General features: G+C 40.5%; 1 protein-coding gene across 3 annotated transcripts in view; it reads left to right on the forward strand.

Annotated features, from left to right (window-relative positions):
- The window catches only part of ATP2C1 (ATPase secretory pathway Ca2+ transporting 1), a 185,299-nt gene that overhangs the window by 138,294 nt on the left and 32,250 nt on the right, over positions 1 to 14,755 (forward strand). For all 3 annotated transcript variants that reach the window (XM_073678079.1, XM_073678078.1, XM_073678080.1), the window contains 4 exons: positions 1,025 to 1,149; positions 8,103 to 8,200; positions 10,721 to 10,816; positions 11,982 to 12,071. In XM_073678079.1, the coding sequence (XP_073534180.1) occupies positions 1,025 to 1,149; positions 8,103 to 8,200; positions 10,721 to 10,816; positions 11,982 to 12,071 (409 nt within the window). The remainder of the gene's footprint in view (positions 1 to 1,024; positions 1,150 to 8,102; positions 8,201 to 10,720; positions 10,817 to 11,981; positions 12,072 to 14,755) is intronic.

Below are 14,755 nucleotides of genomic sequence, written 5' to 3' on the forward strand. Positions count from 1 at the left end.
TACAGATGTAAACTCCATTCAATGGATTCTCTTATGTGTAATCTTCTAGTTTGTGTATGTATAGACACACATTGAATATATGTATGTGTATATATACAATATGTGAATGTGTGTGTATTTATTTTTTTAAACAAATACATAAGCAGTCTGAAATCTTCTGGGTTAAGTATGTGTACGGACACACATTGTGTGTGTGTGTGTATATGTATATATGCGCCCTCTGCCGCGCACTCTCTCTCTTAACCTAGAAGAGATATATAGAGAGAGCGATATATCTGTGTGTGTGTATGTGTATGCATAGATCCTGAAATCGTCTGGGTTAAGTATGTGTACGGACACACATTGTGTGTGTGTGTGTGTGTGTGTGTGTGTGTGTGTGTGTGTGTATATGTATATATGCGCACTCTGCCGCGCACTCTCTCTCTTAACCTAGAAGAGATATATAGAGAGAGCGATATATCTGTGTGTGTGTATGTGTATGCATAGATCCTGAAATCGTCTGGGTTAAGTATGTGTACGGACACACATTGTGTGTGTGTGTGTGTGTATATGTATATATGCGCCCTCTGCCGCGCACTCTCTCTCTTAACCTAGAAGAGATATATAGAGAGAGCGATATATCTGTGTGTGTGTATGTGTATGCATAGATCCTGAAATCGTCTGGGTTAAGTATGTGTACGGACACACATTGTGTGTGTGTGTGTGTATATGTATATATGCGCACTCTGCCGCGCACTCTCTCTCTTAACCCAGAAGAGATATATAGAGAGAGCGATATATATGTGTGTGTATGTGTATGCATAGATCCTGAAATCGTCTGGGTTGTGTAATATAAATATACACTATATTACACATACAGAAACCAGAAGATTTCAGACTGTTTATACCTTTCTATATGAATTGCCTTTGCCTAACTTACTGTATATGCCGATATTTTCGACCACTCCATTGCTTTTAAGCCATAGCATGCTGAAGCAAGGCATAAGAAGTGATTGCATCTTGCCATGACCTTTATTATTTGCAGCCTGGCTGTGGCCGCTATCCCTGAAGGTCTTCCTATAGTTGTAACGGTAACGCTGGCACTTGGCGTGATGCGAATGGTGAAGAAAAGAGCCATTGTGAAGAAACTACCCATTGTGGAAACCCTCGGTATGAATCCCAAATTAAATTCCTTTGAATGTTCTGTTATGAGGTTGTCTAGGAAATGTCTAGAATTTTCAGTGATGATAAAACTGAAGACTAATGGTAAAGGAGCGGACTCTTCAGTAACTCCTCGTAGATTATGGTTTAGTGTCTGTTAGCATATTAGTAGCAGTAGAGGCCACCTTGTGTTTGGCGACTATGGCACTTTCCTTTATGTACATTAGGTTGAGTTTACATGGCTAAACATATTCAGCAATTACTCTGCTTTTAATGGTTTTCTTGATTTGTGTTTCTAACATACTATTGTTTGCCCAGTTTTCTATAGAAAAGGTTGCATATTCTGTGCAATAAAGTGATGGTCTTCTCTGTTCCCAGTAACTCCTTAGAGCTGATGAATATTCACTTAAAGGGAGCCTGTCATGTCAAAAAAACGCTACTAACCGTCAGATATGGTATATGGTGTTAATCTGCAAGTCAATGGCGTTCTGAAGCTGTGCAAGCCACTACACTGAAATCCTCGCTGCCAGGTGGAAATGAAAGAAACGTATTCCTCCCCGCATCCTCGGTCTTTAAGTCTTAGAGGCGCATCTGCCACTGCTTCAGTCACCACTCGGAGGCTGTAACCACGTTCCGCACTATAACTGACTGCCCGTCCTGTATTGATGCACTGCTGAGCTGGCTGTCAGTCAGTATTGAGCAGGGACTGAAGCCATGTCTCTGACTGAAAGCCCGAGGCTGCCAGAAGGAATAAAGTTAATTTCCTCACGGCTGTCAGGCTTTCAGTGCTTCGGCCACACGGCTTCAGAAGGCTATTAACCTACAGATTGCCTCTATAGTAGCAGTTTTCTTTACATAACTTGTTCCTTTGCTCTTAAAGGGAACATGTTATCAGGATGGTAAATTCAGGAAATCTCTACAAAAGTGAAGCCCAGTTTTTGGGAATGCACCCTTCCTATTCGCTACAATGGGATGAATAGCTATTCAATTTTTTTGTAATGTTTGAGGCATTTTAATTACTGAAGTATTGCAAGAAGATATTAGTCAGGAAAGTCTTGCGGTTTTATAGGGGGTGTTCGAATTGTATGTCCCTTTTTCACTAGAAGGGTCCCCTAATGGACCTCTGCAGACCGCTGCTGAGGGAGAGCCCAGTTTAATCTTTTCCCATTATATATCATTCACAAAGCTGGTTGGGGTGAGTGGAGTGGGCTCAAGAGTTGTACTTGCTCCACACAAGGCAGGTGCCACCATATTGCTACTCAGTCTGAGCAGGGAGGACTTATGCTGGAGAAATCCGTTCTTCTGGCAGCTCCGACGTGTGATTGTGGTACAGCTCCTCTGTCAGTTGAGACTAGGACATGCGGTTTGAATTTTGTGACTTGGAGACATTTTGGCAAACCCTTTTAACGGATTAAAGGAGTATTTCACTCTTTACAAATTATCACTTATCTACTGTTGGTACTCTCATTAATCACTGGAACAGATGTTCTGTTTTTTTTTTTTTTGTTTTTTTTTAACTTGCTATTAGTTCGCTCCCAGGCGGAGTTTAATGAAGTGGGTGATAATTTTAAAAACTGAAATACCCTTTGAGGCTGAACTAACATGTTCAGTTGTATTAAAAAAAACAACAACAACAAAAAAACACACAAAAAAACTGGATCCGCTACAAACTGAGCAATAACTGATACACACTTTGATTCCCGTGTTGCATTCAGTTTTGTTATGGCTGGAACGGATCTGCCTTCACCAGAAATGCTTCTCTGATTTAAAAACTGATTGCAACTGAATTATAGTCAAACGTAAGACATATAGAGCATTTTTGTCCCCATTCAAATAAATGGATCCTGTACTGGATCATTTTATTTTTGTATCAGTCATCCCAAAATAGATTTGAAAATTGAAATGATTACTGAACATGTGAACCCAGTCTTAAAGTGCACCTGTCAACAGGATTGTGCTCAGTAAATCACATACACGGTCAGGTGGGCGACATTCCACTGATTAATATGATACCTTGGTTGATTAAATCCATCCTGTGGTTCTTGTGTAATCTTTACTTTCAGTTTGGAGATAATGATATGCTCATGTTTTGGGGCGGCCTGAGGGGGGCTGTATCTGGTGCTCTGCTTACATATTCATCTGTATGCTCTTATGACAGCTCACTGTGCCTCCTATTTTACCTAGCCCCGCACTACTAGATGCATTATGTAAAATAGGAGGCAGGTCACTGAAGATCTATCTATCTATCTATCTATCTATCTATCTATCTATCTATCTATCTATCTATCATACCCATTCAAAAGTTTTGGGTCACCCAGGTAATTTGGGGTTTTCCATGAAAACTCATACTTTTATTTATCAAATGAGTTGCAAAATGATTAATAAATATAGTCCAGACATTGACATGGTTACAAATAATCATTTTTATTAGAAAGAATAATTTTCTCCTTCAAACTTTGCTTTCGTCAAAGAATACTCCCTTTGCAGCAATTACTGCATTGCAGACCTTTGGCATTCTAGCTGCGCTTTTGCTGAGGTAATCTTGAGAAATTTCACCCCATGCTTCCTGAAGCCTCTCCCACAAGTTGGATTGGCTTGATGGGCACTTTTTGCGTACCATACGGTCAAGCTGCTCCCACAACAGCTCAATGGGGTTGAGATCTGGTGACTGCACTGGCCACTCCATTACAGATAAAATACCAGCTGCCTGCTTCTTCCCTTAATAGTTCATGCATAATTTGGAGGTGTGCTTTGGGTCATTGTCCTGTTGTAGGATGAAATTGGCTCCAACCAAGCACTGTCCACAGGGTATGGCATGGCGTTGCAAAATGAAGTTATAGCCTTCCTTATTCAAAATCCCATTTACCTTGTACAAATCTCCCACTTTACCAGCACCAAAGCAACCCCAGACCATCACATTACCTCCACCATGCTTGACAGATGGCGTCGGGAACTCTTCCAGCATCTTTTCAGTTGTTCTGCGTCTCACAAATGTTCTTCTGTGTGATCCAAACACCTCAAACTTTGATTTGTCTGTCCATAAAACTTTTTTTCACTCTTCCTCTGTCCAATGTCTGTGTTCTTTTGCCCATATTAATCTTTTCCTTTTTTTTTAGCCAGTCTCAGATATGGCTTTTTCTTTGCCACTTTGTCCTGAAGGCCAGCATCCCGGAGTCGCCTCTTCACTGTAGACGTTGACACTGGCGTTTTGCGTGTACTATTTAATGAAGCTGCCAGTTGAGGAGCTGTGAGGTGTCGATTTCTCAAACTAGAGACTCTAATGTACTTGTCTTGCTGCTCAGTAGTGCAGCGAAGCCTCCCACTTCTCTTTCTACTCTGGTTAGAGCCTGTTTGTGCACTCCTATGAAGGGAGTAGAACACACCACTGTGGGAAATCTTCAGTTGCCTGGCAATTATCTCGCATGGAATAGCCTTCATTTCTAAGAACAAGAATAGACTGTCGAGTTTCACATGAAAGTTCTCTTTTTCTGGCCATTTTGAGAGTTTCATAGAACAAACAAATGTAATGCTCCAGATTCTCAACTAGCTCAAAGGAAGGTCAATTTTATAGCTTCTCAAATCAGCCAAACCATTTTCAGCTGGGCTAACATACTTGTGCAAGGGTTTTCTAGGGTTTTCTAACCATCCATTAGCCTTCTTACACAGTTAGCAAACACAATGTACCATTAAAACACTGGAGTGAAGGTTGTTGGAAATGGGCCTCTATACACCTATGTAGATATTGCAAAAAACAAGACGTTTTCAGCTAGAATAGTCATTTACCACATTAACAATATATAGTGTATTTCTGATTCATTTAATGTTGGCTTCATTGAAAAAAAAAAGTGCTTTTCTTTCAAAAATAATGACATTTCTAAATGACCCCAAACTTTTGAACGGTAGTGTATATATGTATTATAGAGTGGCTATAAAAAAAAAATGGCATTTCAGTGTTAACAATTAGTCGACTAGTTAATAAACTAAACATTTCAAAACTGAGAAAGTTATAGAATCCAACTAGCAGGATAAAAATATATATATTTTTTGTTCTTAGTTAAATTCTATAACTTTCTCAGTTTTGAAACGTTCAGCATTTTACTAGTCGATTAATGATATCTTAAAGATTCTGACTTGTTAACATCCTGCAGAGCGTTATTACAGTATTTGGAGTATTATTCCTGTGTTAGCAGCAGGAATCCTAAGTAAAACTATGATTGTGCGTCAGAGAATCCTACCTGCCAAATGCCATTAAGATTGTATACAGATTCTTTGTGTGCTCGAAATGTTACAGCATATTTGGAGTGAAGCGGTTCCTGCAGGGGGCTGTAAATGTGAGCACTCTGGCACCTTGTTAGAAAACAGTGGCTTGATGGCACATAAGAACCGAAGTCATTGACTCCATGTAAACCAGTCTGAGTATAATGGCCTCTATAATAGCTTATGTCCTCTACAGCCCTGTAATTATGCTATTATGCTGCTCAGCTTATTTTTGTGTTTCATGCCCAAACTGTAGTTCATTTTCTTTCTAAAAAAGATAAAGCACAAAAGTAATTCCGCAAGAAAGTTTGTACGCAAGTAAAAATGTCTAGTTGAAAATATCTTATCAGCAAAATCTGCTTCTTTCTCCACTTATGAGTTACTTCTTCCCCTTCCCTCTGACTTCTAACTTATCGTCCACTTTGTAAAAACTGCTCAACTCTCAGTTCAAATTAAGCTAACACACCTCTTATTTCTGAGTGAGATAACAGGCAGTGGCAGACACAGAAAGATTTGTGCTAAGCCTCTTAACAAATCTTTTACTTCACAATAGTGCTGGATTCACAGCTACACAGTTCAGTACTGCAGGTTAATGTCCTCCATGCTGCTGCTCCTTTCCTCTATGTGCTAACTAATCAATGAAGATCAGTAATTGATCATTGTGTGCTGTGCCCCTTATAAAGGATACGACATAGCAACTAGTCTCCTCCCACTAGCTTAGAATCATTTACGACTCAAGACCTCACTCAGACTTCAGCAATTTTTCTTTTACGCTAAAAACAGGGAGTATCAGAGCGTTGTCAGTTTCTTCAGTTTGTCTTCAATGAAAAAATAATGAAGCACTTCTATCAAACAATCCATGAAAAACGGACATAACATGGCGTGCTGTCCGATGATTTATTTATTTTTTTTAAAACCGCAGACCCACATAGACTTGCTTAAGTGAGTTCGATCCGAGACACTAATAAGAAGCCCCGATAAATTCAAACCGTTTTTTTTTGCGTACAAGAAGAATCACTGACGTCTAAATGAGGCCTGAGAGAGAGGGAGCCTGCAGAGTGTCAATCTGGTGGACATGCGGGATAGAAGTCATATAATGGCTAGAAATAGTATTGGTTCACATAAAGAATGACCGATTATTCTGAAGTATTATAATGTTAATTTATTAAAAATAAAAGCAAAAAACAGCCCTCCATCACAGCCTCCTAGGGTTGTCATCCAGATGTCTCAAACAGCTGAGTAGCAATTATACCAACTTTATTTCATACCCCACTTTACTATTGCTGCATGTTTTTTTAACTCCCTAAAAAAAAATACACATACCGGGAGCTCCTTGGAAATATTATGTGCGCTATGTAAGATAAAAACTCTCACCGGAGGAGAATGACAGCAGATAGAAAAAGTAAGCCAATTGCAACCTTTCTTATTTTCATGCTAAGTAATTGAAGCAATTTAATAGCACGAGAATACTCATTTAAGCTCTCCTGGCCAATCTGACATTTGGCATGGAGAGATGCTACTGTATACTGTGCAGTATAGTTGCCAAAATATATGTATGATTTCCAGTAAGCATTAGACAAGGGTCCTATTGTTTGGATTAGGATACTTGCGCACCCAGTGCTCACCTGCTTTTGATATTGTAATTTTGGCAACACTTCTGACCAATGTGTAGGAGCATCTCTACATACCTAGTTTGGTGGGAGAGCTGAAAAACGTTGGATAGGTGATAACTAGTTGATCAGTGGGGGTCCGACCACTGAGGCCCACACTGATCGGCAGAACGGAGCATCCTGTTTTATCCCCGTTAGAATTGAGTGGCAGTGTTCATGCTTACCCAATGCTCCATTCATTCTCTTCAGGCCTCTCGAGTGCAGCTCATGGCTCTTTTCGGCACCCCCATAAAGAATGAATGGAGCAACATTCAAGGATACGCACTGCCGCTCCATTCTGACTGCGATCTTGTTGGGGGACATGCACCGATCAGCAAGTTATCAGCTGGTAATTTTTACGTTTGCAGAGTGAAAAACAGAAAGTAAATGGTCCATACAGTATTGCTGGTTCGCCCACTCAGGTTAGTGTCCTTTAGCAAACACACTGAAGGTCTCCACACCTCCAGTCAGACACCAAATGAGAAAACTGTTCTCCATTTTATCTGCCAAACCACGCCCCAGGGAGGGGATATGTAAGCAGTCAGTCACACCCATCTTTTTGACTGCCCGGCCCTAATACACCCTATTAACTCTCAGCACTATATGTGCTGGAGCATGCTTTCCAGTCTTACATCACCAAAGCTACCAACCTCGATGATGCATATCTCCCCTCAAGGACCTGTCCGGTGGCCATCTTCCTAGTGGTATATCTGTTTATATGGTGTGATAGTGATGCTTTGACGAAATGTTATACAATAATCCAGCACAGAATATTGGATTAAGATTTTTTTTTTTTTTTTTTAATTCCCATCCTATACATAAGAAACCCCTTTTTAATTTCACACACAAAAAAAGAATAATTAAAAAAAAAAAAAATCCCTTAGGAGGAGTACTAATACTTTCTGATTTAGGACATTGTGAGAACCATTGAATGAATTGACAGATTGCCTCCAACATCTTGGACTTTTCACAGTTTTGATAGTCTATTCTTGGCGTCCTAGAAGGTGCTGGAGTATTTTCCTCGGTCTTCTCTAATCAGACACTTGATGTTTGCAGGCTGCTGTAACGTTATCTGCTCTGATAAAACCGGAACGTTAACGAAGAACGAGATGACTGTAACTCACGTATTTACATCAGACGGAGTTCATGCAGAGGTATGTGGCCGAGACAGCCGGTGCCATCTGCGGATGGGTTTTTTTCTTGGATTATTTATTTTTGACTTGCATGTGATAAAAAGGCAATGTATTGAAGTTGTTGCATAGCATTTCTAGGGTGTATAATTCTGGGATGAATTGTTTTTTGTACATCTTCCTCCATAGAGCTAAATAATACAGTGCTGTCCACAATGAGCTTGCTCCATACACATTTATATTGCTCTTACCTAGTGGCCGCAATAGGCAGGCAGAATTCTAGAATATACAACTGTCGCTTTCTCTGTTCCCTTACATGGTCACATTTCACTATATAGAAATGAGTAATGTATAAACTTTCGAGGAATAAAAGGGGCTGTCTGCTCATTATCAGCACTACTTCAACTTGTGTGTAATGGTGTACAATCTTCCTATTTGGGACCCCCGTGTTATAATCTACAGCTCACCTGAAATCTGTCTGTACTGTACACATACTGGCTGGCGACCAGTTCATGTAGTGTTATGGTACTTGCCCTATTTAGCATATTATGGCTGTATTATACAATATTTGTATATTTTACCTTCTCTGTCCCCCCCTATTTCCTGCACTATTGTTCTGCGGGTTGCTTTAAGCCTGCGGTCTATAGAACGGCTGAGGCGTCGATGCACACGCAGGGCGTCCGAGTCCCAGTGCTTAATGATGTTGTTGCGCCGCGCAGAGACGTCCTGTGCATGCGTAGACACTATGACAGCGCGTTGTTCTGCTCGGAGTACTCGTCAGGATTCTGGATTAGGTGAGTATATTATGTTTTTTAATTTGATTAAAACTTGTGGGGGCATCATAAACATTGTGGGACCCTGAAACAGTGGGGGGGCCTCGTACATTATAGGGACTACTGTAGGGGCCGTTATAAAGTGTGGTGGGCATTAAATAGTTTGGGGGCTAATACAGTGGCCATTATACAGTTTGTGAGCTAATGTGGGGTTCATTATACAGTGAAGAAGCTTATGGTGGGGCAATTATACAGTTGGGGGCTAATGCTGTGGCCATTATACCGCACTAGCCCCCAAGACCCCCACCCTAGGGTGAACCATAAGGTACACCTCTGCTTGGGAGTAAACTTTTGCTAGAAAGACTGGTTAGGCACACTTGAGACCACTTTCGCTACTGGTTGATGCTTAGAAAAATCACCAGTCTGAACAGCAGCCCCAGACTGCTGATGGGCACCCTTTAACAGCCTACATAGCAAAAAACACATTTACTTACCTCCCAGACCATTGCTACTCCTGCAGTGTCAGTGCGGTGATTCCTGGTGATCACATGATAATCAGCGGCTGCTATTCCGTTAGAGCGAACATTCGCACTGATAGAATAGTGCAGGGCTGCAGCCGATCACTGGCCATTAAACATAAAAAAATATCACATGACTGCCAGGGTTCATCGAGCTGACATTGCAAGAGCAGCACTGGTTGGGGAGGCTAATGAGGTGTTTTTATTTTGTGGGCCACTTAAAGCACCACTCCAGCATTTGTTTATTTTTAATTTCAGCGCTGGAGTGGTGCTACTAATGTAAGTTCCCTGCCCCTAGTCTTATACCTACCAGCAGAAGATTTCAGTTGTTCCTGGTGCCGCTCTGGTCCCGTGCCACCATCTTGTGGCTGCAACTTCTGACTGACCGGAAGTCAGAGGTAACTTGCACAAGCTCTCAATGTAAGTCTGAGAGTCTTGTTCTGGCTGTGACTTGCGTTGAGAAGGGACTTCCGGATCACCCAGCAAACGCTGGAGTGATACATCAGGTCATAATGTACAGAAGACCAACCGGAGCGGTACTGATAAAAGATAAAGATGGCAGCTCGGAAGTATAATACTGAGGCCCTATACTTGGACTAGTAGGACCACTCCAGCGTTGCAATAAAAAAAACAAAAAACTGGAGTGTTGCTTTAGGCAGTTAAAACAGTCATATCTTAAATGTTGAGAATAAAACATAGATGTTTGAGATGAGGTGAGAAAGCCGGTCTTTGTTTCATGCTTCAAGCAGCATGAATCTCCAGACAATTTCCCTTTAATGTACTGGCTGCCCACACATTTTCTGATGCCATGAAGCCAGTAGCGTTCATTGCGGTGACAGTAGCCCTCGCTATTTGTGCTCTCCACTTTCCTTTTGAATGCGATTTATCTACTTGGATAAATTGACATGCTTAGAGGAAAAACCTGTGAATAATCTTAAGAGGAGAGAATAGCTTAATTACTTAAATTCTTTCCTAGAGTAAGAAGAATACCACCATGCTCTACAAAAATAAATTGTTGTATTAAAATGTGTTTTTCAATGGATTCTCCTCAAAGCACTCTTGCTCAGTGTGTCTGCAAGGTTGGCCAGTGGGAAATCCATGTCTTAAGTGCGGGGAAATTTGTGCAAATCCATGTTCAAGTCTGTGACTGCTTCTTTGTTCAGGTTCCATTTTGTATGTGTACAGCTCAAAAGTAAAGGAATAAGTTTGCAAAACTATGATGTGTTTTTTGTATTCATTTTTTTTTCTCTTAGGTTTCTGGTGTTGGCTATAACCGATTTGGTGAAGTGACTGTTGATGGCGACATTATTCATGGCTTCTGTAACACATCAATAAGCAGAGTGGTAGAAGTAAGTGTTGTCCATGACTTCCAGCCTCTGCTATGTTGGCAGGCTGATTAATACCGAGTGCAGGCTTGACCTGCAGACAGAGCATCAGCTACATAAATGAATTTAGTTACACTGCAGCTTGTAAAACATTTATCACAATGACCTTCTGTACAGTTAATGTATTATGTATCATGGATGGCTAGAGGTTCTCTGTTCCCTGCCTGCGCTCAGACAGTGGGGGAAATATGCTCCATCAGGAGACTAAGTGGATTGCTTAATATAAAATGGCAAGTTGCTAAGAAGTAATGGGAGAATATTGAGTAATAATAAATGGAGATTGTATTTAGGTTATCGACTTAACTGTTTGTCATAAAATGACTTTCCTCACTCCACGTTTCACAAACCTTTTCATAAAGGTTGAAACCATGGATCATGAGCGCAGCCTTTGTGTCAATGGGCTTCTAATTGAGTGTGAGCAGTCCGGGAGGCGATGACGTTACATCCATGTACATTTACTCTGGTCAATATCTGAATTTGTTCAGCCTGTTATTTCTTCTAGGTCAATGCAGCCAAGGTTAACAAATGCTGTGGAAATCTAATTCTGCATGGAAAAATGTTTTTTTCCTGGGGTTTCCATCTTAATTAGAGTAGCTAACCCCCTCATTGCTGCATGTTTGTAGCCTCAAAGACCAAGCAATTTTCTTTGTCACAGTTCAGTAGTCAGAACTGATTTCTATGTAACCTAATGCAACCATTTTAGAGAAGCATTGTATAACTTTTAATAAAATTGTTTTTTTGTGCAAAAAAAAAAAAAAAAAGAGGGCGCTGAGGATGCACTCCTGCGCCGTTCTATTCACCGATATTGGAGTCCTCAGGATGCAGATACTGGTGAAATGTAGGTGTTTGGTGAGGGGCGCCACTATCCAGTCCCTTTTGGCTGTTCCCGTCCGCGGGCAGCCAAAATGCCGTTTGAGGTTGTCGGGCCGCACTTTACCCAAGTCTGCTTAACTGAAGTAGATAAGCAGTGTTGTATTATATAAACTTTCATGTACAATTACCATTCACTTGTGTACATATATAATATATACACAGATTCTATAAGACATTTATGGCATAAATTTATGACCCACTTTAGTGTCTGTGACTACCTGTCTGTCATTTTTATGTTTTAATTCTGTTTTCACAGGCGGGATGTGTTTGTAATGATGCTGAGATAAGAAATAACACCTTAATGGGCAAGCCGACCGAAGGGGCTCTAATTGCCCTTTCTATGAAGGTAATGCGATGAGTCTTTAGACCCTGCTCCCCTGTTCTCTTCTGATCTTATGCAGCACAATATATACATTCTATAGCTAAACGCCATTCATCCAATTTTAATGGGTTATAAGTTTTTCTAATGAACAGTCATACAAGGCGTTTAGTAACTACCAGGTACAGTTTTATTTTGCTAGTTTTTGTAGGTTGTGTTTACAACTGGCTTTTTTGTATTTTTTGTTTTATTTTAAAAATGGTATAAAAAGAGGAATGAAAAAATGCCATGCACGGAATAGAAAACAAATAACTTTTATTGCAATGTTTTATATATATATAATGTAATTCTAATTAAAAGGAGACCAAATTGCCAAAGTAGTTACTCCCCAAGAAAACACATGCACTTTATAACAATTGCCAGTCAAGTAGCTGCCATGGTGGAAATCTTGGAAGGAAATCCAAGTGCATGTGAGGTGAATAATATATTAGTAATGGGCTAAATAGCCACCTTCGTTACGGTACTTCACTAAACGTGCACGTGGTGGATATGTATACAGGGTACCACTAAAATATAAAGTAACGTAAATACCATCTAGTATATCTAGTTGTTACAAGGATACACCAAGACATTGGTCTTGTGAGAAAGCTTTAGGTTTAAAGTGATAATCCACTGCTGGACAACCCCTTTTTAACCAGTCCACTCTACAGCACAAAATAAAAAACTGAATACTTACCTCCTGGCCCAGCGATGTTCATCCAAACTGTCTCCCCTGGCAGTCATGTAACATAAACAATGGCCAGTGTCACCGATAAAGCGATCACAGGATTAGGTGAACAGCGCCGGTCCGGGACGTAAGTGTTCAGTCTTATTCTTTTGTGCTGCAGAGCGGACCTATTAAGAATCTGTTGTCCAGTAGAGGAGAACAGCTTTTAGGTTTAACTTGGCACTAAAGCTAAAATTTAATGTAATTTTCATGCTACTTCTGCTTGTTGAATCCTGGAATTCCTCCATATAAACCTTTTTTTTTTCTCTAGTAACTATCCCCATTTTCTAAGATCTAAGTTTTTTTGGCTGTGTGCCATTTGGAAAGCTGAAAGCAGTTCATCTGTCAGACGGTGTAGATACTATAACCAAAAGCATTGATTTAGGTTGGCAGAAAACTGGCTGGTATATGTGGGCTGTGCCCTATAATGGATGATAAGTAGAATGGGGGCAAAGTGTGTGGACGTGTTCACAAGGTAATCTTGGCAGGTTTCTGTAAATAAGCAAAGAACAAATTAGGGAAGCACTGACCTTTTTAGTTCAATGTTTTCTCAGGTACTGCAGATACAATTTAGTTAGAAGGAGAAGTTCTGTCTTATGTGTCACCTTATAGTAAGTGAAATCTCAAATGTCTACTATTTGTCAGGGACTGCGTTTAGATTTACATAAGTACATTGCTGTATTGCTGCAGACGTTGGGGAGCTGTCACGGTATTGCAGCACATAATGTAACTGTAAGAGCAGTCAGGTCATCTTTGGGATCTGTAAGTGTAAGTCTTACTGAAATGGCTTCTTAGTGGAAGCCACACACTGTATCTATACACTAATCAGCCATGACATTAAAACCACCTGTTATCATGTTGTGTGCGTCTCCCTCATACCATTGTAACAACTGACCTGTCGAGGCATGAACTCCACGAGACCCCTCACGGCGTTCTGTGATATCTGACTTCAAGAAGTTGGCAGCAGATCCTATAAGACCACCTCCATGGATTGTTATTGTGTATCCAGCACATCCCACAAATGCTCAGTACGAGATCTTGAGAATTTTGAGGGCAAGTCAATACCTTGAGCTCTGCGTCACATTTCTCAAACCATTCCTTGACTTTTTTTTGTAGTGTAGCTGAATGCATTCTCCTACTGAAATAGGCCATTGCCATTAGCAAATACTGTTGCCATGAAGGAGCATACTTGCTCTGCAACAATCTTTAAAACTGAAATGTACTTCCAAAAAACTTTACATAAATCAATAATACAGGCGAATGTAAGAAACTTTGCAATATATCTTATTAGAGAAATCTGCCTCCTTCCCAATTATCAGGCACTAATTCCCCTTCCTCCTCTCCCATGAATTCGCAGTCCACTGGGAAAAATAAGTTCAAGTCCATCTTGCTCAGAAGAGATGGACTGCAGGTGTCATGTGACTCAGTCCATTATTCTCTATGGAGAAGGGGAGAGGAGGAGTGATGAGCAGGGAAGAGAATAGACAAAAAAAACATTGAGCAGAGCTTTGTAGCAAGCGTTGTACCTCAAATCAGAGCTTTAATCAGATCAACATAGCTAAACTCTGCTGTATAATATCCTCCATGTTGCTGCAGTTTGTGTCTGTGAGCTAAAGCATAAATAAAGAGCAGGCATTCCTCTCTGTGCTCTGCTGTCTACAGAAGAAATCAAAGCAGCTCCGCTCCTCGGCCCATCACAGTGGATTGCAAATTACAGATACAGCATGTAGAGGAGAAAACTGGTGATAATGCAGGATATAAGTGACATGATGACCAGAAATGGTGATATTCCTCATGTACTCACACAGGACACCTTATTCTGAAGTTACCTCAAAGATCAGATACCCTTTTAAAGTGTTTTGTAAGAAGATACAGTGGGTACGGAAAGTATTCAGACCCCTTTAAATTTGTCTTTGGTTCATTGCAGCCATTCGGTAAATTCTAA

Source organism: Phyllobates terribilis, unplaced genomic scaffold, assembly GCF_046119375.1.
Source record: "Phyllobates terribilis strain yellow unplaced genomic scaffold, ASM4611937v1 Scaffold_4__5_contigs__length_816908805, whole genome shotgun sequence".
In the NCBI taxonomy this organism is placed as follows: domain Eukaryota; kingdom Metazoa; phylum Chordata; class Amphibia; order Anura; family Dendrobatidae; genus Phyllobates; species Phyllobates terribilis.